The following is a 12,496-nucleotide window of genomic DNA, read 5'->3' on the forward strand; positions in this document are numbered from 1 at the left end:
GGGGTCCCCCAGCCCCTCCCAGGGGTCCCCCAGCCCCTTCCAGTGCCCCCCCAGGCCCAAGGGTCCCCCAGAGCCCCCAGACCCTCCCAGTGACCCCACAGGCCCAGGGGTCCCCCACAGCCCCCCTGTGACCCCTCCCGGTGCCCCCCGAGGCCCAGGGGTCCCCCAGACCCTCCCGGTGCCCCCCGAGGCCCAGGGGTCCCCCAGCCCCTCCCGGTGCCCCCCCAGGCCCAGGGGTCCCCCAGAGTCCCCCAGACCCTCCCTGTGACCCCAAAGGTTTAGGGGGCCCCCAGACCCTCCCGGTGCCCCCACAGGCCCAGGGGTCCCCCAGAGCCCCTCTGTGACCCCACAGGCTCAGGGGGTCCCCCCCAGCCCCTCCCGGTGCCCCCAGGGGTCCCCCCCAGCCCCTCCGGGTGCCCCCCCAGGCCCAGGGGTCCCCCCCAGCCCCCCGGGTCCCCCCCAGCCCCCTGAGACCCCCGAGCCCCGTGTGGGGGCGGGGCAGGAGCCCGGGCTGGCTCCAGAGCACATTCCTCCTCCTCCTCCTCCTCCTCCTCCTCCTCCTCCTCCTCCTCCTTTGTATTTAAGGTCTATAAAATCTATAAATAGCTCTCAATCCCCTTTGGGGATCCCCTTTTGTACCAGAGCGTTGCCTTAGCCCCCCCCCCGATCATGAGCGCTTTTCTGAGCCCCCAGCCCAGAACCCCCCCAGGTTTTACTGCCCTGCACCCTTGGCAATTCCCCTTTTGTATTTGAGTTTATTTTATTGGCAGTTTTGGGACTCCATCCCTTTTTTTTTTCCTTTTTTTCCTTCCTTTTTGTTTCTTTTTTTCCCCTTTTACTTTCCTTATTTTTTATTTTCTCCCCTATTTTCCTTCCTTTTTTTTTTCCTTTTTCCTTCCTTATTTTTATTTTCTCCTTTTCCTTTTTTTTTTATTTTTCCCCTTTTTTTCTTCCTTATTTTTCCCCTTTTTTCCTTCCTTATTTTTTTCCTTTTTCCTTCCTTATTTTTATTTTCTCCTTTTCTTTTTTTTTTTAATTTTCCCCTTTTTTCCTTCCTTATTTTTTATTTTCTCCTTCCTTTTTTTTAAATTTTTCCCTTTTTCCTTCCTTATTTTTTATTTCCCCCTTTTTCCTTCCTTTTTTCTTATTTTCCCCCTTTTTCCTTCCTTATTTTTTTCCCTTTTTCCTTCCTTATTTTTTATTTTCGCCTTCCTTTTTTTTTCTTTTTTCCCCTTTTCCCCTCCTTTTTTTTATTTCCCCCTTTTCCTTCCTTTTTTTATTTTTCCCCTTTTTCCTTCCTTATTTTTTCCCCTTTTCCTTCCTTATTTTTAAACTTTTTTCCCTTTTTCCTTCCTTATTTTTTATTTCCCCCTTTTTTCCTTTCTTTTTTTTATTTTTCCCCTTTTTTCCTTTTTTTTCCCCTTTTCCTTCCTTATTTTTAAACTTTTTTCCCTTTTTCCTTCCTTATTTTTTATTTCCCCCTTTTTTCCTTCCTTTTTTTTATTTTTCCCCTTTTTCCCTTGGTTTTTTTCCCTTTTCCCTTCCACATTTTTCATTTTCCCCTTTCCCCCTCACATTTTGTTTCCCTGTTTGTTTTCCTTTCCTCGGCGTGTGCCCGTGTACAGTGTACATTGTATCATAGATTATATCTCAGCCTTTAAATTAAACTGAAATGTCATTTATGGGGACTCTGAGTGTTTGAATTAAACTGAAATGTCATTTATGGAGAGTCTGAGTGTTTGAATTAAACTGAAATGCGTTTATGGAGAGTCTGAGTGTTTGAATTAAACTGAAATGCGTTTATGGAGAGTCTGAGTGTTTGAATTAAACTGAAATGCGTTTATGGAGAGTCTGAGTGTTTGAATTAAACTGAAATGCCGTTTATGGAGTCTGTTCCGTGTGGTTAAATTCAACTGAAATGCCATTTATGGAGAGTCCAGCGTTTAAATTAAACAGAAATGCCATTTATGGGGACTCTGAGTGTTTAAATTAACCAGAAATGTCATTTATGGGGACTCTGAACGGGAAGGGAAGGGAGCCCTGTCCTGCCCAGGATCCGATCCCTGCCCAGGTGAGGGGTCCCCGTGTGTCCCCCCGTATCCCCCTGTGTCCCCCTGTGTCCCCGCTGTCCCCCCGTGTCCCCCCTGTCCCCCCGTGTCCCCTCCCGCGGTCGCGGCCCCTTTAAGAGCCCCCGTACCCGTCCGTACCCAGCCACTACTTCCGGGTCTTGTGGCCCCGCCCCTTCCACCTCCTCCAATGGCCAGCCAGCTCCTAAGGAGGCGCGCGCGCTCTGCCGCTTTCTATTGGCTGCGTCGAATGGGGCGTGGCTAAAGGCAGCCACGCCCCCGGAGCGGTGGGGGCTCCGCGCGGCCGCGATGGAGCTGGAGCAGCTGCGGAAAGGCTACCGGGGGGAGGGGGAGGTGCGACCGGGGACCGGGGGGACCGGGGGGCACCGGGGGACAGGGGGGACACCGGGGGGACACCGGGGGGACCGGGGGGAGGTGCGACCGGGGACCGGGGACACCGGAGGGACCGGGGGGACCGGGGGGACCGGGGGGACCGGGGGGAGGGGGAGGTGCGACCGGGACACCGGGGGGACCGGGGGGACACCGGGGGGCAGGGGGAACACCGGGGGACACCGGGGGGACCGGGAGACACCGGGGGGACCGGGGGACAGGGGGGAGGGGGAGGTGCGACCGGGACACCGGGGGGCACCGGGGACACCGGGGGGCAGGGGGGACACCGGGGGGACCGGAGGGACCGGGGGGAGGGGGAGGTGCGACCGGGGCACCGGGGACACCGGGAGGCACCGGGGGGACCGGAGGGACCGGGGGGACACCGGGGGACAGGGGGGACACCGGGGGGCACCGGGGGGACCGGGGGATTCCGGGGGGCAGGGGGGAGCGGGGAGGACACCGGGGGCCCCCCCCCCGGTGTCCCCCGGTGTCCCCAGGCGTTCCGGGAGTGCCCCCCGGTGTCCCTGACCCCCGGTGACCCCCCCGGTGTCCCCAGGCGTTCCGGGAGTGCCACCTGGTGTCCCCCGGTGTCCCTGACCCCCGGTGTCCCCCCCGGTGTCCCTGACCCCCCCCCCCCCGGTGTCCCTGACCCCCCCGGTGTCCCCAGGCGTTCCGGGAGTGCCCCCGGTGCCCCCGGTGTCCCTGACCCCCCCCGGTGTCCCTGACCCCCCCCCGGTGTCCCCGGTGTCCCTGACCCCCCCGGTGTCCCCAGGCGTTCCGGGAGTGCCACCCGGTGTCCCCCGGTGTCCCTGACCCCCCCCGGTGTCCCTGACCCCCCCGGTGTCCGCAGGCGTTCCGGGAGTGCCACCTGGTGTCCCCCGAGCCCCTGGAGCAGTTCCGGGCCTGGCTGCAGGACGCGCTGCGCTGCCCCGAGATCGCCGAGCCCAACGCCATGTGCCTGGCCACGTGCTCGCGGTGACTGCGGACAGACGGACAGCGCGGGGACAGCGGGACAGCGGGGACAGCGGGGGGACAGGGGGAAAGCAGGACAGAGGGACGGGGGGACAGCGCGGGGACAGCGGGGGGACAGTGGGACAGCAGGGGGACAGAGGGGGGACAGCGGGACAGAGGGACAGCAGGGGGACAGAGGGGGGACAGCGGGACAGAGGGACAGGGGGACAGCAGGGGGACAGCGCGGGGACAGGGGGACAGCGGGACAGAGGGACAGGGGGACAGCGCGGGGACAGGGGGACAGCGGGGGGACAGAGGGACAGAGGGACGGGGGGACAGACGGACAGCGGGGGGACAGCGGGACAGCGCGGGGACAGCGGGACAGACGGACAGCGCGGGGACAGCGGGACAGCGCGGGGACAGACGGACAGTGGGGGGACAGGGGGACAGCGCGGGGACAGGGGGACAGACGGACAGCGGGACAGAGGGACAGCGGGGGGACAGGGAGACAGACGGACAGCGGGGGGACAGCGGGGGGACAGCGGGACAGCGTGGGGACAGGGGGATAGCGGGACAGAGGGGCAGCAGGATGGGGGGACAGACGGACAGCGGGGGGACAGCGGGGGGACAGCGGGACAGCGTGGGGACAGGGGGATAGCGGGACAGAGGGGCAGCAGGATGGGGGGACAGACGGACAGTGTGGGGACAGGGGCACAGCGGGGGGACAGGGGCACAGCGGGGGGACAGGGGGACAGTGGGGTACACCAGGGACAGCGGAGGGGAGACTGGGGAGACACACAGGGGGTGGCACAGGTGAGACAGGTGGCCCTGGGGTGGCACAGGGGTGACACTGAGGTGACACAGGTGACCCAGATAACACACAGTGGGTGACCCAGGTGACACACAGGGATGACACAGGTGACCCAGGTGACCCCCGGGTGATCCAGGTGACCCAGGTGACCCAGGTGACCCCCAGGGTGACCCAGGTGACCCCCGGGTGACCTAGGTGGCCCAGGTGACCCCCAGGTGACCCGGGTGACCCAGGTGACCCAGGTGACCCAGGTGACCCGGGTGACCCAGGTGACCCAGGTGATCCAGGTGACCCAGGTGACCCAGGTGACCCCAGGTGACACACAGGGATGACCCAGGTGACCCAGGTGGCCCAGGTGACCCGGGTGACCCAGGTGACCCCCGGGGTGACCCAGGTGACCCCAGAGTGGCCCAGGTGACCCAGGTGACCCTGGGGTGACCCAGGTGGCGCAGGTGACCCAGGTGACCCCCGGGGTGACCCAGGTGACCCCAGGGTGGCCCAGGTGGCCCAGGTGACCCAGGTGACCCCCGGGTGACCCAGGTGACCCCAGGGGTGACCCAGGTGACCCCGGGTGGCCCAGGTGACCCAGGTGCCCCCCGGTGACGCTGTCCCGGTGCTGTCCCCAGGGACGGGCGGCCCTCGGCGCGGATGGTGCTGCTGAAGGGGCTGGGCCCGGAGGGGCTGCGCTTCTTCACCAACTACGAGAGCAGGAAGGGCCGTGAGCTGGTGAGACCTGGGATGGATAAACCTGGGAAACCCCAAAAACCAACCCTGGGAAACCCCAAAAATCAACCCTGGGAAACCCCAAAAACCAACCCTGGGAAACCCCAAAAAACCCTGATAGATAAATCCTGAGAAACCCCAAAAAATTCTGAGAAATCACCAACTACGAGAGCAGGAAGGGCCGAGAGCTGGTGAGACTGGGATGGATAAACCTGGGAAACCCCAAAAATCAACCCTGAGATAGCCCAAAAAACCCTGATAGATAAATCCTGAGAAACCCCAAAAAACCCTGATAGATAAATCCTGAGAAACCCCAAAAAACCAACCCTGAGAAATCCCAAAAAATCACCAACTACGAGAGCTGGTGAGACCCCCGGGATGGATAAACCTGGGAAACCCCAAAAACCAACCCTGAGAAACCCCAAAAAATCCTGATAGATAAATCCTGAGAAACCCCAAAAAATCCTGAGAAATCACCAACTACGAGAGCAGGAAGGGCCGTGAGCTGGTGAGACCTGGGATGGATAAACCTGGGAAACCCCAAAAACCAACCCTGGGAAACCCCAAAAATCAACCCTGAGATAGCCCAAAAACCCCTGATAGATAAATCCTGAGAAACCCCAAAAAATCCTGAGAAATCCCAAAAAATCCTGAGAAATCACCAACTACGAGAGCAGGAAGGGCCGAGAGCTGGTGAGAGCTGGGATGGATAAACCTGGGAAACCCCAAAAACCAACCCTGAGATAGCCCAAAAACCCCTGATAGATAAATCCTGAGAAACCCCAAAAAATCCTGAGAAATCCCAAAAAATCCCCCTGAGAAACCCCAAAAAATCCTGAGAAATCACCAACTACGAGAGCAGGAAGGGCCACGAGCTGGTGAGACCCCCTGGGATGGATAAACCTGGGAAATCCCAAGAAATCCTGATAGATAAATCCTGAGAAATCCCAAAAAAATCCTGAGAAATCCCAAAAAATCCTGAGAAATCACCAACTACGAGAGCAGGAAGGGCCGTGAGCTGGTGAGACCCCCTGGGATGGATAAACCTGGGAAACCCCAAAAACCAACCCTGGGAAACCCCAAAAACCAACCCTGAGAGATCCCAAAAAACCCTGATAGATAAATCCTGAGAAATCCCAAAAAATCCTGAGAAATCACCAACTACAAGAGCAGGAAGGGCCGTGAGCTGGTGAGAGCTGGGATGGATAAACCTGGGAAACCCCAAAAACCAACCCTGGGAAACCCCAAAAACCAACCCTGAGATAGCCCAAAAAACCCTGATAGATAAATCCTGAGAAACCCCAAAAAATCCTGAGAAATCACCAACTACGAGAGCAGGAAGGGCCGTGAGCTGGTGAGACCCCCTGGGATGGATAAACCTGGGAAACCCCAAAAATCAACCCTGGGAAACCCCAAAAATCAACCCTGGGAAACCCCCAAAATCAACCCTGGGATAGCCCAAAAATCAACCCTGGGATAGCCCAAAAATCAACCCTGAGATAGCCCAAAAATCAACCCTGAGATAGCCCAAAAATCAACCCTGGGAAACCCCAAAAATCAACCCTGAGATAGCCCAAAAATCAACCCTGAGAAACCCCAAAAAATCCTGAGAAATCACCAACTACGAGAGCAGGAAGGGCCGTGAGCTGGTGAGACCTGGGATGGATAAACCTGGGAAACCCCAAAAACCAACCCTGAGATAGCCCAAAAAACCCTGATAGATAAATCCTGAGAAACCCCAAAAAATCCCCCTGAGAAATCCCAAAAAATCACCAACTACGAGAGCTGGTGAGAGCCCGGGATGGATAAACCTGGGAAACCCCAAAAACCAACCCTGAGATAGCCCAAAAAACCCTGATAGATAAATCCTGAGAAATCCCAAAAAATCCTGAGAAATCAACCCTGGGAGATCCCAAAAAATCAACCCTGAGAAACCCCAAAAAATCCTGATAAAGCAATCCTGAGAAATCCCAAATTCCTGGGACTGGTGAGACCCCCGGGAGCAGAAACCTGGGAAATGCTGAGAAATCCCAAGAAATCCACCCTGAGAAATCCTAAATCCCTGGGGCTGGTGAGGGACCCACAGCACCCAGGGACACCCAGGGACACCAAAAACCCTGGGACACCCCAAAAAATCAACCCTGAAAAATCCCAATAAATAAATCCTGACAAATGAATCCAAATAAATAAATCCCGATAATAAACCCAATAAATAAACTCTGATAAATCAACCCCGGTAAGGAGCCCCGGTAAAGCCCGGTAAGGAGCCCCGGTGAGGGCGGCGCTGCCCCGGTCCCGCCGCAGCCCCGGCTCTCCCCGCAGGACTCCAACCCCTTCGCCTCGCTCGTCTTCTACTGGGAGCCGCTCTGCCGCCAGGTGAGGGGGGAGTGGGGCTGGGGGCACCGGGGAGTGGGGCTGGGGGCACCGGGGAATGGGGCTGGGGGCACCGGGGAATGGGGCTGGGGGCACCGGGGGGCACCGGGGAATGGGGCTGGGGGCACCGGGGAATGGGGCTGGGGGCACCGGGGAATGGGGCTGGGGGCACTGGGGGGCGCCGGGGGGTCCCGGCACCGGGGAACGGGGCGGTTCCGTGCTCGGGAGCCCCCGGGAGCTGTGGTGGCCCCGGTGAGGGCTGGGGACACGGGGCTGGCCCAGGTGAGGGTTTGGGGCCGGCCCAGGTGTGGATCCAGGGCTCGGGGCTGGCCCAGGTGAGGGTTTGGGGCCGGCCCAGGTGTGGATCCAGGGCTCGGGGCTGGCCCAGGTGAGGGTTTGGGGCTGGCCCAGGTGTGGATCCAGGGCTCGGGGCTGGCCCAGGTGAGGGTTTGGGGTTGGCCCAGGTGTGGATCCAGGGCTCGGGGCTGGCCCAGGTGAGGGTTTGGGGTTGGCCCAGGTGTGCAGTGAGGGCTCCGTGCTGCCCCCAGGTGTGGGTTTGGGGCTCCGTGCTGCCCCCAGGTGTGGGTTTGGGGCTCGGTGCTGCCCCCAGGTGTGGGTTTGGGGCTCCGTGCTGCCCCCAGGTGTGGGTTTGGGGCTCGGTGCTGCCCCCAGGTGCGCACTGAGGGCTCCGTGCTGCCCCCAGGTGTGGGTTTGGGGCTCTGTACTGCCCCCAGGTGTGCACTGAGGGCTCCGTGCTGCCCCCAGGTGCGCATCGAGGGCTCGGTGCGGCGCCTGCCCGAGGAGGAAGCCGAGCGCTACTTCCAGTCCCGGCCCCGGGGCAGCCAGATCGGGGCCCTGGTCAGCCGGCAGAGCTCGGTCATCCCCGACCGGGAGGTGAGCCCGGGGCGGGACCGGCTGCCCGAGCCCCGGGGATCGGCTGGGGGACCCCTCAGGGCCCTGTTCCTTTGGGATCGGCTGGGGGATCGGCTGGGGGATCCCCTCAGGGCCCCATTCCCTGTGGGATTGATCGGCTGTGGGACCCCCTCAGGGCCCTGTTCCTTTTGGGATCGGCTGTGGGACCCCCTCGCTCCTTGTTCCCTGTGGGGTCCCCATTCCCTCTGGGATCCCCATTCCCTTTGAGATCCTGTTCCCTGTGGGATACCCCCAATCCCCATTGCCTTTGGGATCCCCGTTCCCTGTGGGATCCTGTTCCCTTTGGGATCCCCTCACTCCCCATTCCCTGTGGGATCCCCATTCCCTATGGGATCCCCATTCCCTTTGAGATCCTGTTCCCTGTGGGACCCCGTTCCCTCTGGGGTCCCCTCACTCCCCTCACCCCCCGTTCCCTCTGGGCTCCCCTCACCCCCCGTTCCCTCTGGGGTCCCCTCACCCCCGTTCCCTTTGGGGTCCCCTCACCCCCGTTCCCTCTGGGGTCCCCTCACCCCCGTTCCCTCTGGGGTCCCCTCACTCCCCTCAGTGCCCCGTTCCCTTTGGGGTCCCCTCACCCCCGTTCCCTCTGGGGTCCCCTCACTCCCCTCACCCCCGTTCCCTCTGGGGTCCCCTCACCCCCCGTTCCCTCTGGGGTCCCCTCACCCCCGTTCCCTCTGGGGTCCCCTCACCCCCGTTCCCTCTGGGGTCCCCTCACTCCCCTCACTCCCCGTTCCCTCTGGGGTCCCCTCACCCCCGTTCCCTCTGGGGTCCCCTCACCCCCGTTCCCTCTGGGGTCCCCTCACCCCGTTCCCCGTTCCCCCCGCAGTACCTGTGGAAGAGGAACGCGGAGCTGGAGGAGCTGTACCGGGACAAGCCCGTGCCCAGGCCGGACTACTGGTGAGAGTGGGGGGGCTGAGCCCCCCGGAGCCCCCCGGAGCCCCCCGGAGCCCCCCTGAGCCCGGCTGTCCCCTGCAGGGGCGCCTACCTGGTGGAGCCGGAGGTGGTGGAGTTCTGGCAGGGCCAATCGAACCGGCTGCACGACCGGATCGTGTTCCGGCGGCTCCGGGACCGCGCGGCGCCGCTCGGGGCCATGACGCACCGGGGCCACGGCGACTGGGTCTACGAGCGCCTCGCGCCCTGAGCCCGCGGCCGCTGCCGCCGCCGGATGTCCCCAGGGAATGTCCCCAGGTGTCCCCGCCCTGTCCCTCGCTGCGTGCCGGGGATGGCTCCGGAGCTGCCCTGGCCCCGTCTGCAACCAGCCCCGGTGGTTAATTAATCGTGTTAATGATCGTGCAGGGTCCGGCTGTGAGCCCAGTGACCCCCCTGTGCCTCTCCCTGTCCCCGTCCCTGTCCCCATCCCTGTCCCTGTCCCTCGCCGTGTGCTGGGGAATGCCTTCAGAGCTGCCCTCCCCGCGGTGCGTCCCCAAATCCGTCTGCAGCCGCTCCCTGTGGTTAATTAATCGTGTTAATGATCGTGCAGGGTCTGCCTGTGACCCCAGTGCCCCCCCTGTCCCCGTCCCCGTCCCCGTCCCTGTCCCTGTCCCATCCCCGTCCCTGTCCCCGTCCCTGTCCCCGTCCCCGTCCCCGTCCCTGTCCCAGCACCGCCACCTCTCTCTCCGTGTTTGAGCTGGAATCGTGGAATGTGCTCAATTACCGCTCATTACTGCCGCTCTTTAATGAACTCCAATCGTGTCGCCGCTGTCGTGACCTGTCCCGGGGCCCTCGGCCCGTCCCCTCCCCCAGCTGCTGGACGAGAATAAATCAGGATTTATGTGGAGGGGCCGGGTGAGTGCCGGGTGAGTGCCGGGTTAATGTTCAGCCAGGCCGGGCCGGGCTGGCCCGGGACAGCCGCGAATCCCGGCCCTGGACCCGGCCCTGGCTGGGACCGGCCCCCAAACCGGCCCCGGTTCCGTCTTTGCTGTCCCGGAGCGGGATCGCGCCCGTCCCGGGGGTGACAGGGCAGCCCTGGCATGCGGGCACGGTGGCCGCGGGGTTGTCACCCCCTTTGTGCCGCTGTCACAGCCCCCGAGTGGCTCTGGACGCTGCCGGCTGTGGCCGTCCCTTGGGAGGGACAGGAGGGGACAGGGTGGTGTCGCAGGAAGGGGCGCAGAGCTGTCCCCAATTCCAGGGGAGGGGCTGAAGGGACCCCGAGGGGCTCCTCCCGTTCCCAGGACACGGTCCGGGATCCCGGTGCGACGGGGAACGGGCTGCGAGCGCACGGAGCCAGGGCGGGCGCGGCCCCGGGGGAGCTGGCACCGGCCCCGGGAAACCGGGAAACCGGGAAACCGGGGCTGGGCTCGGCCCTTGGCACCCTCCGGCGGAGCCGGGAGGGGCTGGAGCCGCGGAGCTCGGGAGCAGCCGCGCCCTGCGGAGCCGGGATGGTGGATCCGGGATCGTCCCGGTCCCCGCGGGGTCACGGAGCTGGGAGGGCTCCCCGGGCTCCGGCCGGCCCCGAGCGCCCCCATTCCCGGGGGTCAGGGATTCCCGGGATGGCTCCCGGAGGGATCCCAGAGGGATCCCGAGCTTTCCCACCCTTCCGTGCCGGGTTTCGGGATCCGCGGGGCGCTCCCGGCTGCGCCTCTGCTTCCTCCTCCTGCGCCGGCTCAGGGATTCCCGGCACGGCCCCGCTCCCCGCCGCGCCCCGCGGGGATCCGGAGCCTTCCGGGCTGGATCCAGGGATCCGCGGAGCTCTCCCGGAGCTGTCTCCGCTCCCAGGCTCGGTTTATTAACCACAGTTAATTAGCAGCAGGCGCGAGCGCTTCCAGCATCCCGGCCCGCGGGGTGGGATCCCCGCTTCCAGCGATCCCCGGGGAAACGCGGCTCCTCCGGGCAGGGATCCCCGCGGGAACGCGGATCCTCCGGGCAGGGATCCTCGCGGGAACGCGGCTCCTCCGGGCAGAGATCCCCGGGGAAACGCGGCTCCTCCGGGCAGGGATCCCCGGGGGAATGCGGCTCCTCCGGGCAGCGATCCCCGGGGAATGCGGCTCCTCCGGGCAGGGATCCCCGCGGGAATGCGGCTCCTCCGGGCAGCGATCCCCGGGGAATGCGGCTCCTCCGGGCAGGGATCCCCCGGGGAAACGCGGCTCCTCCGGGCAGGGATCCCCGGGGAAATGCGGCTCCTCCGGGCGGCGATTCCCGGTCCCCGCGCTGGGATCGGTCCCGCGGGGTCGCTCCCTCGGGACAGGGAAGTGTCGCATCCCCCCTCGGGGCAGACTCGGCAAGGACGCGCCATCGGCGGCTCTGCAGCCCGTCGGGGTTGGGACACGAGCGGGGCTCGGCCCCAGAAATGACGGGAGGCCGGGACCGGGAACGGGATCGGGGCCGAGCCGGGCGGGCCGCGGCGGAGCGTCCTCATCCCGGTAGGAACCGGTCCGCGCCGGGCAGTCCGCGCCCTGCCCGGGGCCAGTCCCGCGGCTCACGGGTTATCCCGCCGGTAAATTCCATCCCGAGTCCTCTCCGGTCCCCGACACCCCGCCCGGTCACTTCTCGTCGCGCTCGCCGGCCCCGCACAGGTTGGGATGCTCGGCCAGCGTCGCCCTCACTTTCTTCTTCTCCTTGAAGCGCCCGGAGTGCGAGACCTTGACGTGTTTGCCCTTGGTGCTCTTGTCCACGATCTTCTCCAGGCGGGCGGCGAGGCCGGGGGTCCCCTCGGGCCCGGTGCCGTCCGCGCCGTCCCCGCCGGGCGCCGCGGGCCCCTCGGGGCTCTCGTAGAGCACCGCGGGCGCTGCCCGGCGCCTCCGCAGGAACGTCAGCTTCCACCAGCCGTGCCCGTCGGCCATCCTGGAACGGCACCCGCGGCTCGGGCTCCCTCCCGCAGCTCCCGCCGCCCTCCCCGGGGCCGCCCTCCCGCAGCCGCATCGGCCCCGCGGCGCTTCCTCCCCGCGGGATCTCCCGGGGCACCGGGCCGGGGCGGGCGTTCCGCGGCTCGGGAACGCCGGAGGGAACCCGGGGAGAGGCCGGCGGGAGCTGCCCTTATCAGCCACGTGTGGCGGGAGGAGCGCGGGGAGCAAACAGGAACAGGAACCGGGGCGCCGGTGGCACCGGGGGCGCTGCCGGGGGTCCCCGCCTGCCCCGCCGCGGGCTCGGGGCTCGCCGGTGCCGCCGGTCCCGCCGGAGGGGCCGGGGGAGGTTCCGGGGAGGCTCCGGAGCCGAGCGCGGCCCCGGGGCAGGACCCGAGGGCGGGCGGCTCCCGAGCCGCGGGCGCGGAGGGGATTCCCGGGGCCCGAGGGCCAGCCCGGCCCGGTGTCCCCGT

At 64.2% G+C, this 12,496-nt stretch overlaps 2 protein-coding genes across 2 annotated transcripts; one reads left to right on the forward strand and one right to left on the reverse strand.

Annotated features, from left to right (window-relative positions):
• Positions 1 to 2,343: 2,343 nt before the first annotated feature.
• On the forward strand, positions 2,344 to 10,001 carry PNPO (pyridoxamine 5'-phosphate oxidase). Its single transcript, XM_084222145.1, has 7 exons — positions 2,344 to 2,420; positions 3,307 to 3,431; positions 4,845 to 4,944; positions 7,264 to 7,317; positions 8,080 to 8,208; positions 9,071 to 9,141; positions 9,220 to 10,001. Exons 1-7 carry the CDS (start codon positions 2,376 to 2,378, stop codon positions 9,383 to 9,385), a joined length of 690 nt encoding a protein of 229 aa, XP_084078271.1. The 5' UTR covers positions 2,344 to 2,375; the 3' UTR covers positions 9,386 to 10,001.
• A 997-nt stretch (positions 10,002 to 10,998) lies between these two features.
• Positions 10,999 to 12,129, reverse strand: PRR15L (proline rich 15 like). The gene has a single exon (XM_084222436.1). The coding sequence runs from the start codon at positions 12,021 to 12,023 to the stop codon at positions 11,724 to 11,726; it is 300 nt and encodes a 99-aa protein (XP_084078562.1). The 5' UTR covers positions 12,024 to 12,129; the 3' UTR covers positions 10,999 to 11,723.
• Positions 12,130 to 12,496: the final 367 nt, after the last annotated feature.

This window comes from Fringilla coelebs (genome assembly GCF_963513975.1).
Source record: "Fringilla coelebs genome assembly, chromosome: 27".
Lineage (NCBI taxonomy): Eukaryota > Metazoa > Chordata > Aves > Passeriformes > Fringillidae > Fringilla > Fringilla coelebs.

Coding starts and splice junctions, on each gene's coding strand:
- PNPO (XM_084222145.1), top strand. CDS start 2,376: ATGGAGCTGGAGCAGCTGCGGAAAGGCTACCGGGGGGAGGGGGAG. Junction 8,209..9,070: donor CGGTCATCCCCGACCGGGAG/GTGAGCCCGGGG, acceptor TTCCCCCCGCAG/TACCTGTGGAAGAGGAACGC. Junction 9,142..9,219: donor GTGCCCAGGCCGGACTACTG/GTGAGAGTGGGG, acceptor TGTCCCCTGCAG/GGGCGCCTACCTGGTGGAGC.
- PRR15L (XM_084222436.1), bottom strand. CDS start 12,023: ATGGCCGACGGGCACGGCTGGTGGAAGCTGACGTTCCTGCGGAGGCGC.